Source organism: Netta rufina (genome assembly GCF_964035555.1).
Source record: "Netta rufina genome assembly, chromosome: 9".
Lineage (NCBI taxonomy): Eukaryota > Metazoa > Chordata > Aves > Anseriformes > Anatidae > Netta > Netta rufina.
The window spans coordinates 17,621,413-17,637,005 of record NC_140132.1 but is presented as its reverse complement, the minus strand read 5'-3'; the positions used below and the strand labels follow the sequence as shown (position 1 = coordinate 17,637,005).

The 15,593-nt window shown below is 57.3% G+C and overlaps 1 protein-coding gene across 3 annotated transcripts in view; it reads right to left on the bottom strand.

Annotated features, from left to right (window-relative positions):
- Window positions 1-15,593, bottom strand: part of DVL3 (dishevelled segment polarity protein 3) — a gene marked incomplete at its 5' end in the record, with an annotated part of 29,772 nt that overhangs the window by 2,185 nt on the left and 11,994 nt on the right. Inside the window, 15 exons of one of the 3 annotated variants that reach the window (XM_084291629.1) lie at window positions 127-339; window positions 964-1,131; window positions 1,355-1,486; window positions 2,313-2,462; window positions 2,585-2,635; window positions 2,953-3,065; window positions 3,496-3,572; window positions 3,771-3,910; window positions 4,226-4,295; window positions 4,669-4,762; window positions 5,037-5,172; window positions 5,730-5,836; window positions 6,237-6,358; window positions 9,194-9,299; window positions 9,592-9,662. In XM_084291629.1, the coding sequence (XP_084147755.1) occupies window positions 127-339; window positions 964-1,131; window positions 1,355-1,486; window positions 2,313-2,462; window positions 2,585-2,635; window positions 2,953-3,065; window positions 3,496-3,572; window positions 3,771-3,910; window positions 4,226-4,295; window positions 4,669-4,762; window positions 5,037-5,172; window positions 5,730-5,836; window positions 6,237-6,283 (1,498 nt within the window). Of the gene's footprint in view, window positions 1-126; window positions 340-963; window positions 1,132-1,354; window positions 1,487-2,312; window positions 2,463-2,584; window positions 2,636-2,952; window positions 3,066-3,495; window positions 3,573-3,770; window positions 3,911-4,225; window positions 4,296-4,668; window positions 4,763-5,036; window positions 5,173-5,729; window positions 5,837-6,236; window positions 6,359-9,193; window positions 9,300-9,591; window positions 9,663-15,593 lie in introns of those variants that run through there. The other 2 variants (XM_084291627.1, XM_084291628.1) reach the window with 2 other exon arrangements.

Below are 15,593 nucleotides of genomic sequence, written 5' to 3'. Positions count from 1 at the left end.
AGGCTTTTACTCTGGCTCCCACCCCACACAGGGGTTTGTCTAAGCAAGCCATCTTTTCCCACTATTTCCTTGTACTGAACAAGGCATCTGCCCCAAAAAGGCACATTTTTGGTCCTTTTCACTCACCTTCACTGTGCTGGCTGCCCGCACTGCCCCCTCCGTAGCTGTAGCCTGGGTCAGGGAAGCCGGGGTGGGGGTTGTAAGGGTGAGGCGGTGGATACTGGTACGGGAAAGCCATAGGCCAGGGGGCGGCTCCTGGGTGTGGGAGCGGAGCCAAAGTGTCCTGATCGGAGGCACCGCTGGAGCCGTCGTGATCGTGAAGGGACAGGTTAGCCATGTCTGCAAGACAGCAGAGGAGAGGGTTAAGCCAAGGGTAAAGAGCCACGTGTGATGAAGAAGCTCCCTGTCCACCCTAATGGGGATAACGACGGGGTAAGGCAAGGAGATGAAAGAAGCTGGCGCTCTCCCTGCTTGGCCATATAACCATTTGTGCTTCCCGGCTGCACAACAGCCAGGCTGGGCAAGGCTGAGCTGTCCCTGAAACTGAGAAACCACCTTGGTGGGCAAGGACCACACCAGAGCGACATCTTCCCCTGCCAGTTACTCCCCCCATCCCTCTTATTTCAGGGGAACCCATGTTTCTGAGCACCAGCCTCTTGCCAGCGCTGGAAGTTCAGAGCCTGAAAATGGTCAGAAAAGACTTAGATTCTGCTTTGCCCAGGTGACAAGGTATCAAAGCAGGTGACATTGTCGACACTGCTTCCAACTTCACAGCTCCAGCAGCATGATAAAGGAGCTGCGATATTCTTCACCACAATCTGCCAGGGTCTGCAGAACAAGGGGCCCAGCCTGGTGGCAGTAGCTGTAGCTACGTCCCCGTGTTATCAGTGGGGATCTGCAGGACCCTGTCCCACCCCCATCCTCTCCCTCCCACCCATTCCAGAGCAGAGCCCAGTTCCATACTTCCACAGAGGTCCCCGAAGATGTAATAGCACTGCTCGGAGAAGGTGATCTTGTTGACAGTGTGTCGGATGTAGCCAGCCTTCAGCAGGTTGCTGGCATATTTGCGGGATTCACGACGGTCTGTAAAGCCCTCCACGTGGTGATACAGCCAATCCACCACATCCGAACCTGCCACCAAACATCAGAGTTAAACACAAGAAGGGAGAGGAAGGAAGTCACCCTCGAAGCAGTGGGCCACATCTAGCCGTGACGGCCACAGGTTCAATTTGTGACCCTGGCCTGATTAACAGGCAGTTTTCAGTGAGGAGATGCTCCTTTCACCAGCATTTGCTTGGGAAGCAGGCCACCCACTCCCCGCCTCTGCTGGAGTTGGAAAACAGCTTTCTCTTACCGATGAAAGCATTGGGGATGGTGATCTTCAGCCACATGCGGTCCCGCACCTCCAGGCCTGACTCTGGGGAGGCCATGGCTTTGACAATGGTGGCCATGTCGCTGTGGATGGACAGGTGAAAGTCATCGAGGCCTGTGGTGGGGACAAAGGGAAAGGAAGCCGAGATGAGAGGGGGCAGAAAAGACAACAGCGCCACGTGGAAGAATTACACACACGGGAGGAATGGGCCAGGGAACAATACATCGCAGACAGCCCCAGGTGCATGCTGGCGTAACCCCCCTCCAGTGCTATCCTTCCCAGGCCAGCTGTTTTTTTGCACTGGTCCTCTGCAAAACCCAAGCTAGGGTCTCCATTCTTCCAGCCAGTCTCAAGCAGCTGAGATCCACAAGCTGCCAGCTGAGCCCACAGAGCCCAGCACGGGAATTCGTCGCTCCTCAAAAACTTAAAACCAACTCCTGTCTTTTTGCCTCACTTGAACTCTCTAGACCCTTGCTTCAGGGTTCTGCATGCTACAATCACCCAAAACCCTGAGAAAGGAACCAAAAGAGTCCTGCTGTGCTCAGCAGGCCCCCACCCTGCTGCAAGAGCCTCTCCATCCTGCCCTGGCTGTTGTCTGGGAGGGCCTTGCTTAATCCCTCTGGCCTCACGCTCTCAGCTGGTAACTCCCTGACTGCTCTCGGAGCCTTTTCTCTGCAGCTGCCATAGCTCCTGGATCGCATCCAGGATCTCCTACTCTCCTTCAGCAGAAGGCATGAAAATGTGGTCTAAATTCACCCAGCCAGAGCTCGCCTTGATCCAGGCACCTGCCTGGTGAGAGCTGCCTCCCTCCCAGTCCCTCGGCAGGGCAGACCTGGCCCGGCCCAGCTGTCCCCAGGCAGATGTATTGCTCCCCTCAGAGCACAGTGAAGGCGTGGAAGCCGTGCAGCGGGAGGAGCACGGAGGCACGAGAAGAACTTACGTTCGGTCTCTGGGATGGAGCTGGTGATGGAGGAGCTGGTGGAAGTGATTGTGCTCATGGATGGACTCATACCGTACGCTGGGTAGGTGCCAGTCATCGCTGCCGTGTGAGACACCCAGGCTGCCGGGTCAATGGGCCGGATGGGCTCACCTGCAACGAACAGAGAGTCAGTTAGCAGCTCTAAGAAATTCTTTCCTCAACAAATCAGCCTCTGGGGGAGGGACGGGGACTCAGCGCAGCCCATTGCATCCCCAGCATCTGCCGGGACTCACCCGGATCGGAGCATGGAGAGTCTGGCCCAGCCCAGATCCGCTGGGGAGCAACTGGGAGAGAAAGAAGAGAGGGAGGGTCAGCAGGACAGGTGCAGAGGGAGAGATCCCCCTATGGCTCAGGGAGGGGTTTCTCTTTCCTCTGGCGCCCCGAGCAAGTGACCTCCCTGCCCCAGTGAAACGCGTCCCCAGCGTGATGTGGGAAGGAGGGCTGGGCTCGTGGGCATTTGGGCCTGGGAATTGGACATAGCAGCCTCCCTAGAGGAGAGCTGAAACCCCACCAAACCCCGATTCAGTGCCACAGGGAGTCACACACACACACGGAAGGAACAAGACAACAACCAAGTAAGTGCTTAAGGCAGGGCTCTCACATGAGCTGGGCACCAGCGTTAAGGGTGGGTCAGCTATCCACTTACTCCTGGGTAACGAGAAGCAGCCTCGGGGGCTGGGGTCCCAGCACTTGGCCACCGTCAGGGTGATGGGCCTGCAGCAAAAAGGCACAAGTTAGAACAAGAGCCTGGTGGCACAAAGCCCTCCGTGACCCACTGCAGTTGCTGTACGCTGGCTCTCTGCTGCCAGATGGGGAGAAGCTGCCAGTACAGCGTCCTTGTCCCTCCCCAGCTACAATTTTCCTCAGAGGCATGGACAAACTGGAGCAATAACCCTCCTGTTAGCCAGGCTATGCAAAAAGATAACACGGTATCCCCAGAAAAAGGGACTCCAATTTGTCACCACTCTGTTGGCTGCAATTCCTGCTTTGGGTATGAAAATCTAGGAATCAAAGCAAGGCCAAAATCCTAAGTTCTGGGTTCATGCACACCTGCTGGCAGAGGTGGCTGGAAGACATGATTTGCACGCCCCAAACACACCCCAGGCAGCTGCCTATGGAGGTAAGAAACAGCCTCGGTACCTACCCCGGCTTGTGCACGATCTCCCTCAGCACCCGCACAGCATCATCGTTGCTCATGTTCTCAAAGTTGATGTCATTCACCTGCAAACAACACCAAGGGGTGAGTCCCAGAGATGCGACCAGAGCCTGAGCTCCCCGCTCAGCTCAGCAGTGACTCAGCTTCCCTCTGCCAAGAGCAGCTTCCTGGGTTTTAGCCTGCCAGAGCGCGCAGGGAGGCTTCTGGGTCTTTTCTTGCTCCTCTCCCAGCCTCAAAGATGGAAGCACGTGGGCGTGAAGTACCTGCAAGAGCATGTCTCCTGGCTCAATCCTGCCATCAGCTGCCACAGCACCGCCCTTCATGATAGAGCCAATGTAAATGCCTCCGTCCCCGCGTTCATTGCTCTGTCCCACAATGGAAATGCCCAGGAAATTGTATTTCTCTGCAGGGATGGAAAGAGAAAAGAAGTAAGACACCAGAAAGCAGCAGGCACCAGGCAGCCCTAACTTCAGATGAACCACGTAGTAAAAATGGGCACTTGCACCCCTCTCCCTCCCAGCGAGACCTCCTGGGATGCAGAGAAGCTCTTTGAGATACTCTTTCTTTCTTTAAGAAGCTCTTTGCTTCAAGGCAAGCCACTTTCCTACGGAACCCATCCCTCACACCTCCCCGTATGTGCTCTCTTCACCCCCTCCCCAGTTCCTTCTCCCCCACCCCACCTCGCCCTGGAAGGACTGCAGGCACAGCTCCCACTCACCCATGTTTAGCGTGACAGTGATGATGTTCAGGGACATGGTGGAGTCTGTGATGCTGCTGAAGGACGATGACTGCAACAGAAGTAAAACAGGAGATGTCCTGTGGTGCCTCGGTACCATCCCAGCCCCTTCCACCTGCCCCCTGTGGCACCACAGCCACAACCCACAACTCCAGCCTCACGCTGGGAGCTTTGCAGAGCTGAAGGACTTCAGCACAGCCCTTACGACCCTTCCACAGCCAGGTCTGTGGTCCCATTTCTTGGGCTACATTGGCCCCACTGAAGGATCCGCAGCATTTTATGAAATCTCACTGCTTGAATCCTACCCGCCCACAGCAAACCCAGCTGTATCCCTGATCAGCCCTGGAGCACCAAGTGGAGAGATCCACCAGGCAGCCCACCCTGCCCTGCGCAGCCCTCCCTCGGGATCCACAGCCCCTGGGTACCCTCTCAATGCGTGGAGCCTTCTGTTTCCGCCGGCGTCGCTTGTGCCTCCTCATCAGACGGGAAGCGCTGCTTTGCTCTGTTGAACTGCTGAACCTAGAGGCAAAAGCCAGAGTCAGCTCTTCTGCTGCTGGGGTGGTGGCAGAAAGTCACAGAAAGTCACAGAAAGTCACAGAAAGGAACACAGAGCAGAGAGCTGCAGGGGAAGAGGAGAAGGGCATGTTTGTGGGGGACATGCTGGGTGAGCTCTGAGATGACAGCAAGCCTGAACATGGATGCAGGAGCCTGGAATTTCTATGCCCTGCAACGGCATCTCTGTGCTGAGAGGCAGAGGGAAGCCAGTGTTCTGCCACAACCCAAGCTCTCCTACCTGCTCGTGGAGTCATCTTCATCGGAATCGAAGAAGCTGGTGGTCTCCAGCTCACTGCTCATGAGCGTGGAGGAGCTTTCGTACCCGCCCAGGTCTCGGCGCCGCTCTCCCTTCACTGTACCGTTCACCCTGGGTGCTGTGAAACAACACGACTCAGCGTGCTTGAGACAGACCACGGGGAAACACCCCCTCTCCCTCTGAAGGGCTCACGGCAACCTCCTCAGAATTAATTTGGCCATCAGACACCATCTAGAACAGCCAGGCTCTGAGTCCACCCTGGGATCAGATCCATTTTCTGTGGGTTACCAAATCTACCCCACTAGAGGAGGCAGAAAGGACTGATGGGCCATTAGGAACAAGGCTGCTAAAATTGTAGAAGGCTGCTGCAGCTGAACTGAGGCAGAGCGAGGAGCAGCACAGTGTGACAAGGCTACAGCACACTTCACTTGTCAACTAAGGAGTAAGGATATGCTGTCTCTGTCTTGCCCCTGAGACTTCTGCAGGAGATGTCTCCTTTGCCCCCAAGGGTTTCATCACCAAGCTCTGATGCAACGCAAGGGTCACATCCTGCCTCCAACTTGAGGCCCTTTTGTGCTGGGAAGGATCTACAGAGCAGACAGAGCTGCCCCGTGTCTGCAGCTGGTGCCCCACACCATGCCCCAGCAGGGCTCTTGCCACGTTGCCAGCACTCACCATGCTCAGGCCCATCTTTCCGACGAGGTCGTTCCCTTTGCGATGACACCACTGAGTCTGTCTCTGTCTCGTTGTCCAAGTTTTCCCGACTCCCCGCAGTGTTAGGGCTGCAATGAAGAAAAGGAACAAATGTCCAACCAGGCCCAGCCTCAGCAGGCTCTCTCCACCAGCCAGCACGTGTCCCCAGCCATCAGTTATTTTCCCCTTCTGAGGGACAGGCATAGAGGTGGTGGGGAGCAGTCACAGCGCACCCATGAGTGCAAGGAAGAGGACTAGGAGAAGCTGACCTCTCTGCCAGCTTCCCTGCACCACCTTCAGCACGTCCTTGCTCCCTGAATTACACAGCTCCACCTGGAAGCTGCTCCCAACCCCGCCACCCTCCCTGCGCTGGCTGTGATCCCTGCCAATTCGGGGAGCAGCGTCCCAGCCCTTGCTCTTCCCACCCCGCTTTACAGCAAAGCCACCACGGGTCCTGTAAGAACCAGGACAGGGGGCTGGGTAACTCACTGGAAAGAGGGGGGCCTGGAGTCTCCGATGCCTCCCGTGCGCTCCATGGACGGCGGCAGCTCTGTCTGGTTATCGGCACAGACCGACCCCGCGTCCGAATGGGATCCCTCTGCAGACACCAGCTGGGGGGACGAAACAGAGGATGACATGGCTGAGGGAGGGCGAAAACACCTGCAGGAGTGGCCAGAGAAGCTGGCCGAGAGCCTGTCCGGCCCAGGATCCCGTCTCTGACAGTGCCAGCAGCAGATGCCCGGGAATGGGTATGGAAAGGCCAAGCACGTAGCAAGGTTCTCCCTCAATCCTTTCCAGAATTGCTGTGTCTCGCTAATCCCTGAGCCAGCAGTGAGGCCCAGGAGGCTGACAGCCCTGCGCAGAGACCGACGGCACCTGCACACCCCCACGGCACAGCTCCTAAGCTCGGGTAACCTCAGCACGTGTCTTCGTGGCGAGGAGAGGATCCCCAAGCTCTGCCTCCATCGGAAGAGACCGCTACCGGTCATTCCTTCTTCCACTTCAACCAGCACAGCTTGGCCTGAAGGCTCTGGGACCCAGCAGGGCTTTCACATTCCCAGCCCGTGGGAGCTGGGGGTAACAGCTCTGGGCTGAGGATGGCTTTGAAATATTCCAACGTGTGTGTTTTTTTTCTGGCTTCCACAAGTCCTGTGCAAACTTTCAGCTTGTGCCCAGCTAAGCCACCTGGGCACTGCCTCCAGCCAGCTGCCGGGAGGCTCAGCGTTTTCCCTGGTGCAGAAACTCAAAAAATGGTCAAAAACCAGGAACAATTTTTGCTGGCTGTGCTTTGAGGCAGCCCAGGCTCACCTACACGTGTCTCTGGCTCACCACTTTCAGGGCTCAGGGAACAAGACGGAGCTTCTCCTGCAGGAATGGGCTCACCAAGGGGATGAAACTGCTCAGCTGAGCTCATGGGGAAGTGATTCCCCCAAAATCACTCCTTATGCAAGTTTGCCCCCACCTCTGAGCTGCACCGTGCTGGGCTAATTCACATCGGGCAGGGCAGGAAAGCAACGAAAAACCTTTTCTGTATAAGAGACTTTCAGGGACCTCCACAGCAGAGCTGACAGAGCCCAGAAAGGAGCCCTCCCTCCCTTAAGCCAGGGAGCAAGTCCCTGGGAAAGGCTAGAGCTCAACAGCAAGGGAAGGTTGATTTCCATCTTTAAGGACTTTCCAACGTGTCTTTTCACTCCTGTGCCTGTCTGTTCCCAGCACAGACAAGCACGGGGACAAACGCCTTCGGAAGACAGACAAATGTCTTCATAACACAGACCTCTGCACACATTTGTATCGGCTGGAAAGGAGCCGACAGCTGCTGCCCAAACCCTAACGCTCAGTGCAATGCCTGCATGTGCTGAGGAGGGACCCCACAGATCATCACGGGGCAAGGGGAGAATGCTTTGCTGCCGGGGAGGCGCTGGGAACAGAGACAGGGGTGCCAGGGAGACAGAGCAGCCCCGAGAAAGCCTCAGCCCAGGGAGCAGACAGGGCAGAGAGGACCCGGGGCTGACAAAAGCTGAGGAGCTCGTCCTGCAGGCCCCGGGACAAGCCCGACAGCTCCTGCCCTGCAAGTGCCGAACCAGCTCTGGTCTCACACCCAGCTCAGCCTCCCTGCCTGCAGCGAGCCCCAGGCACCTTCCCAGGCCACATCCCACTCCCTGAGGGCCACGTCCCTGCTCCGGCAGCCACGGGGGGAAAGGAGATGCTGGAAGTGGCTGGCACCGCCTAGGGAAAAGTGATAATGCTCTGCGCTGGAGTTGACACCAGGCAAATAAATCCGGTCGGAGGGAAGGAGCTGCAGGCAGCTGCCAAACAGCACCGAGGAGAGGAGAAGAGAGGAAAGGGGTGGTCCTGAGCAGGGGACTGCTCCTGCCGTCCTCCTGGGGCTGGGATTTCCTCCAGGGAAGGTATTGGCAACCACCCCATGCTCCTCCTGCCTGTTTCACTGTCAGGAAATATTTGCTCAGCCCCAAGCCCCTATCTCCCCCTCAACTAAAATTAGTACCGAGCTCCTAAAATAGCCTCGTTCCAGCCTGTCTGGCACAAGCAAGTGCTTCCCCCAGCCCCAAAGCACTCACAGACAGGGAGACTCCCAGCAGGGAGACAAAAAGGGTTCATTAGGGTCTCAGGGATCTCTGAGCCTGCTGTCACCCTTGGTGCAGGAGCGCTGATGGAAGCACGGACCCCGGGCACAACGAGCAGCCAGGGTTTCAGGGGCTGCTGCAGCAGCAGCACGGTGCCCTGGCAGATGGAAGCACACCCTAATGGTCTGCAGGCAGCTCAGAACAAACCGTGCTGGGCCCGTGCCACTTGCACCGAGCCCTCGGCCCCAGAAAGCCACTGCAATGAGGGCAGGCAGCTGCATGGAGATGTGAAGCGCAACGAAAAGCATGCCAGGTTTAAAAAAAAGTAATAAAGAAAAAGTGATGGAAATGGCTCGGAGCCTTTGGGATGCTCTGGCAGAGCACGTGAAAACAGAAATGGAGGAGCGGGGAGATGCCTGGGGCCATGTCCAGGCCGTGCTGCCAGGGGTCCTACAGCCGCTAGAGGGAGGGCAGCGCAGCACGGCCGCTCCGTGCAGGGGCCTCGAAACCCCAGCACCCTCACCACTGGTGAGACCTTGCTGTCTGATGCAGGGACAGAGGTAGTTAGGTCTCACCCAGCCCGATTTGCAAGAGGCTGGAGATTTCCCAGTGTTTATGGGCTGTTTGTTGGCACCCAGGGCTTGGTTGTGTTCCTGGGGTAGATGCACACACGCTGATCAGCACAAACTGCAGCTCAGCAGCAGGGAAAAAGGGATAATGGGCCATGGAAAACAAACACCCTCTCCTCCCCCAAACAGAGGGTCCCCTCTGGCGCTGAGGCAGGCATGCGGGCAGGGGGCAGAGCATGTGCATGGCACGGCACGGAGGGAGAAGCTTGTCCTGCAGCTGCCCAGGCAGTACCTTTAGTCTTCAAGGCAGCCAAATCCAGTCCGCTTCACCAGCACTAGAGTCACTTAAAGCCCTTTGCGCCAGTCACCGCAGCGGGACTTTCCTTGGGAAGCTGACCCTGCCGTAGGGGCACACGGGTTACAGGCTGGGACCACCACCTCTGCCAAAAGCATCCCTTACGGTGAGCTCTCCGCAGAGGCATCATCCCACGTCTTGCCCGGCCCTGGGGGACCCAGCAGCACGCGGCTCAGCCTCCAGCAGAGAGGCTGGAGCAGGGTAATCCGCTCCGTCAGCTTCCACGGCAATTAGCACTCCGACAGTGCAGAGAGGTCGCCGTGCTTTGCTTGGCACTACGCGATCAAACGGAGGGAGGAGAAACAGGCAGCAAGGTAAGGAAGGGACTCGCTTACCCACGACACCACGCGGCCGTTGAAACAGGGCAGCTTGGCATTGTCGTCTGAGATTTCTTCTTTCACCACCCTGCGGAAGGGAGAGCAGGCAGTTAGAGCCGGAGCTTCAGAGGTTTTTCCCCTTTGAACGCGGGGTGCTCGTGCCCGACAACAAGCAGCCTGGATTTGGGGGTGCAGAGAGGGGCTGCACGGCCCCTTCTGCGTCCACAGCCACAACTACCAGGCTGGAAGGGAGAAACCCAGGGCAGAACAGCCTCCCCCAGGTGCACCCAGCTGTTCTGCCCTCAGATATGTTAATCAGTCCAAAAAAAAAAAAGAATCCTCAGATCCGTATTCCCACCAGTTTGCTTATTTCCAAAGAAACACATAATTTGAACCTCTTTAGAAAGATCTGAAATCATCACAGCCTCTGCCAGAGCCTTCCAGCAGATGAAAGTGAAACGCATGAAACACGCTGCCTCCCAAATGGTACTGTCGCTGTTTAATTACATACATCATATTTCAACATCCCATCGAGCTTTATAGCTGTGCCACAGTGTCATCTTCCTGCGTTACACAAACAGCCTCTTCGCAGCGAAGGGAGCTCGGAGATTTCTCTTCCCCCAGCACTAAAAACATCCGCTCGCTTGGAGGATGAAATTCCTCCCAGTTTAAATATCGCTAGGCACCTAAATAAATTCTCCCCCAGTGCGTACGCAGTCAAAAGCAACTTGTAAATGCAGCAGATACAATTAATACCATCTCTGATAAGGCAAATTTAATGGCAAAGGAGGCCTTTTGAGCAAGCTCCTATTCCTTTATACTCAACTGACGACACTTCAAGCATTTTTATTCAATGCAAAGACAGCGTACAGATTGGGGTATTTCTTAAATTCGAATTCCAAATTATATTTAAAGTAGTTTGATGCATTATAGCTAAAGAAAGCCATGTAGTAACTAAGCAGTGCGTGGATTACGTTGGGGGGGAAAAAGAATCCAAGAGAAAAAGGAACAAAAACTAGAGGAGGAACGTGAAACAAAGGGGAATCGCGTCTTACAAAAGCAGCAGAGCGTAAGGGACAGCGCACAGAGGTGGGATCCCATCAGCAGCTCTCAAGGTCCCCAAGCCAGTCCCCAACTCACGGAGGATCGACGAGGACGCAGCTGTGGCACCCGGAGCTGTGACCCATTGCCCCCGACGGCCCGGCCACTGCCGCGGGGGCTCAGCACGCCGGCACCCGCGGGACCTGGTGCCGGGCTCCCCGCTGAGCCGAGCAGTCGCCGAAAACGGGGCAGGAAACCTCGCCAGGGCACCAGCAGAAGGCAAATGAACCAGGCTCCAGCAGCCGGCCGCGGGGAGCAGCCTCGCCCCACCCCGCCAGCCCCACGGGTTGCGCAGGCTCGGCAGAGCGGCGTCTCCGGGCCGAGAGGGAGCGGGCAGCGGAGGCTCACCAACCCTGCCCGAAATGGGGGCTGCCAAAGGGATGGGCAAACACTAGCCACCCCCAGGAGGGCAGGGATGGTGAGCAGCTTGAGCTGTCCAGCCCCATTCCCAACACGGTGCCATTTTCTCCTCCAACAAGCGGGGAAAAGCAGGAAAGGAGCGGCGAGGCTGGATTAAAACCCTGCCAGCCCGATGTTCCTCCAGTGCCAGCCTCTTCCTGAAGCCCCGCGGGCTGAGCTGAGCACCCAGCACATCCAGGCTCCCCCTCAGGCCCGTCCCCGGTGGCTCCCAGGCCTTCCCCAGGCAGCCGTGCTGTCGTCTCCTCGCTTCCCAAGGCACGCACCCTGGCCTGGCCGCGCTCGCATCCATTCATGCTGTCGCCAGTAGCCTGGCCTCCGTCCAATTCCTAGAGAGAGAGCTTCAGGCAGGGCCAATTCCCAGCGCCGCGCGCTGCTTGCTCCGGGATGCACAGTCCCGTCTGTGGGCGCGGGGACGGGGTGACACAGTCGTAGGGTCGGGGTGACCAACCCTAAGCACAACGGAGCCCTTCCTCCTGCGGTGGGGACAGAGGAGGCACCCCCAGCCCCCTCCTGGCTGGGACCACGGTGCCTGATGGAGAACAAGCATCTTCTGTCTGAGCACGGGTGGCTCGTCGCTCCCGTTACCCCCACTCCTACCCCAGACATCCCCAGGGTCAGTTCTCTCCCCTCCTGGCCCCACGAAGCACCCCCTTTCCCCCCCCCGCTGTGCTGTTTATCACCGTGGATCCCAACGATTGCTATATTTAGACCCTGCAGGGCAAAAGCTGATAGCGCTGGGCTGGGGTCGGGCACATGCCGAGCTGCAATCTCCGGGCAGCTCTGCTCCCGTCCGTCAGCACTCCTCGCGCCCTGCCGAGCTATTCGTGGCCGGCATTCCTCGGCCGAGCCCCCGCCTCTCAGCACCCCGCTCGAGCCACGCTTTTGGCACCAGCAGGACTTCAGGTTCGCGGCAGGAGCCGGCGACCGAGCAGCCTCTGGGGGAGCTGTGCGCGGTGCCACGTCTCTCCTCCTGCAACGGGGAGGCAGCCATGTGGGGAAACCTCCCTGCGATTCTGCTGGGAAAAGCCCTCCGCTGTAGGGTCTGGGCATGGGAAGCCCGAAAGAGGAGCCCCGGGAGGCGTTCCGGCTCTTTTGGATCCCTAAAAACCTCTCCGTTTGGGCACAAGCCCCCGCGACCCAGGGAAAACATCTGCCCAAAGCTGATTTCCGAGGGACTGCTTTGAGTTTACCATCCGTCACGATGGTTTCCCATTTCCCCACGGGTTCGCAGCCCTGCCAGGGGTGTGCGTAACGTGGCAGGGAACAGAGGGCCAGCGAAAGCTCCCTGCTGGAGGGAGGCAGCCTGAGCACGGCCAGGGCAAGCCTGTGTCCGACCTCCCCTCGGCAGCAAAGCTCCGCGCCGAGCTGCTGTGCTGCTGGGCGCCCGGCCCGCAGCCCCAACTGCTCATCTGCATTGAATTTTCCAACAAAGAGACCTGCGGGAGGGAGGGAGGGAGGGAGAGAAAGAGAGAGAAAAGAGGGAGGGTTACTGCGAGGCAGGCCGAGTGGGCGGATGATTCAGCCTCCATCCCCAGTGACACGGGGGCGGCTGCGCGCGGGGCCAGGCCGAGGGGGAGGAGGGGACGAGGCTCTGGTTGCTGCGGGAGCCAGGCTCGGGGTTTTGCAGAGCATTGGTGAAAGGAGAGCGGGGCCTGCCAGGGCTGACACAAGCAGCACATCTGCTCCCATGCAGCTGGAGGGGGAAGGGCGGTGAGGGAGGGGAGGAAACCCAGCTCCGGCCCTCGCCCCATCCCGGCTGCTCCGGAAAAGCCAGCGGCTCCTCTCCCCGCGGGCTGGGAAGGTGCCACGCTGCCAGCTCCCCTCCTGCTCCGGCAAGGAGGACGCGGAGCCTTCTCTAGGGAGTCCCGGAGCAGCTCAGGAAACGAGAGGGTATTTGATAGCACACGGTCACGTCCTAGAAATGAAGGGAAGGTGGGGAAAGGGAGAGAGCGGGTACAGGAGAGAAAGGAGGCACTAAAAAACTGCCCTGGAGAATGCTGTGAGAGAAACCCCGGCCACGCAGAGGTTAGCAGCGCGCAGCTGCCGCGCTCCAGCCTCCCTTCGGTGGCCTCCAGCCCAGGCGAGGCTGCGGATACGAGTGAGCTGCGAGCTCCAGCCAGCTCAGGTCCCTCCTGAGCAGGGCCCGCCAGCCACAGCGGGGTCCTGACAAAGAGCTAAGATGGAGGAACAGCAGCTGCCGTGCCCGGGGAAGAGAAGAAAGCCTGGAGGCTTTAACAAAGGCTCAGGTGGGAGGGTTTGAGCCTCGGGTTTGGATGCACGCCGCAGCTCGGCAGCGGTCACTGCTGGCCTCTGGCAACTCCAGCCCCCAGCTCGTCTACCTAAGGGGGAGGATGCTCAGAAAGGAGAATCGCAGGATATGGCGAGTCCTGCAACTCCGAAAAGCTGAATTTGGAGGTGGAGGGGGTGGGGGGGGTCAGCACGGAGAAGCCGGAGAAGGGAAGCAATCCCTCCCGCACGTCAGACATCTTGATGGCGAGGATGAAAAGGAGCTTTGTTACCAGGGGAGGTGCAGAGGTTGAGAGCACAGCTAAGCAGTGACAACTTCAGATTAAAAAGAAGATCTAAAACCAGCAGAGTAGATAAAAAAAAAAAAAAAAAAAGATCTGTTCCTTTGTTTAATTCAATTCTTTAAAGAACTTCACAGAACAGTGTCATTTTTTCCAATATCACAAAAAAAAAAAAAAAAAAAAAGAGATTCAGTGTTGAAGTTATCCTCCTCTTACAACCCCCCAAAAGCGCACAGCTTACATAGGCCACTCCTATGACCTTAACAGCCCCCATCTCCTGCACCCCACAGAACCACAGAAAGAATAAATAAATCAGGAGCCGTTCCTATCTGATAGCACAGGCTTCAGAGATTTGCACACCAAAAATGTGATCTCATTTTCCAGACCTGTAATACACACGCCTTAGGGCAGGGATGTCTCGTCTCCAAACGATTGTATAGATGAATGATGCCGAACAGTAAAAGGAAACACCTTCATGTGTTACTATCCAAACGTGAGCATCGCCCAGCTCTGGAGCAAAACCCCCCTCCTCTCCCTTCTTCAGGATTCAAAAGCTCTGCAGCCATTTCACCAGAAGAGAAAATTGGACAGGGCGATTCTCCAACAGAGCTGAGATTTCAGACGCGAACTATTCGCCTGTTAGACTAAGCCCAGACATGACACGTGCTTCCCGTGGGGATACAATCCCCTCAAGGGCTGCAGGTCCAACCAAAGAACACATACGCCAGCGATCACACGTGTATCAGCGAGACCTTGGGTTTCGCAGGCAAGCAGCACGCATCAAACAGGATTAGAGGATTTGAGGTGTCTGTCTCCGTAAGCCAGGCAAGTCTTTGGGTCTTCCTCTCCGTATTTTTATCTTCCGTGCAGAGGAGGAGAATGTAGGATCCAAGCGTGCAGTGCACTGGGGTGAGAAGGTCTCTCTCAGGGTAAATAGAGACTGTTGTTCCCCCCTAAATCCTCAGACACGGTATTTTCCATCATGCCTCTATTTCAAAGCAGCGTAAGAAGGGAAACACAGATCTGGGGGTGTTTTAGCTCTGCCAGACTCCCCTCCCCAGAGGAACTGCTGTGCTCCTGCCTGCCTGTACACCCAACACCCCAGGTCCCTGTGGGAACGTGACCAACCTTGCAGCACCCTCTGTATCAGGGCTCTTTTTCAAGAAACACCAAGCAACCGCCCTGCTAGCACAGCGATAACACGGCTCTGCACGGAGCAGGAGGTCACCTCTGCTCTCCTAACAAACCAAGGGTGCTTTACAAGGATTTCTCAGGGAGCAGATCACATTTCAAGCTACTACCTGCACTCCTCAGGAGCAGAGACACGGTGCCTAAGAGCAAAAGCACAGAATAGCCCGTCATTTTCAACCTGTAACCAGCCCAGCCTCCCTCAACCCCACTCACCACTGCTGCTCCTAAACCTCCCCGTGCACCCCAGAGCTTGCTGTGCTCTTCCCTTGATGGTCAACGGGACAGGGACCAAACAGACATCTAAGATGGCAACTGTTTTCCCCAAGATCTCCTAATTAACACACTGGATATACACCACAGCCCCTATATCCAGGAGATGCTTGGCTCCAGCCAGACTTGCGCTCAGTCACGCAGGTGTCACTGGGTGGAGGACGACAGGACAGCCCTACTGCTCACCTAGCCCACGGACTGGGGAAGGAATGGCACTTGGGAACGAGGCCTGCCGGGGAGCAGGACTTATCAAAGCAAAGTTCCAGACTTGGATTTCAAAGGGAGCTGAAGGGCGGGCAGCCCCGTCCCGCCTTGATCTCCACAGTGACCATCTGGCTGCGGCTCTGCTCTGCAAACCAGCCCGACGGGCCTCGACCCAGGGAGGGGGCAGCACCCCAGCTGCAGGAGGGAATTAATCCTATCCTGGGCGATGCTTCCAGCCCCCGCAGCCCCCAGAAGGCCATTGAGAGACGGCATCAAAGGGAGCCTGCTCCAGGCCCCTGAAGGTGC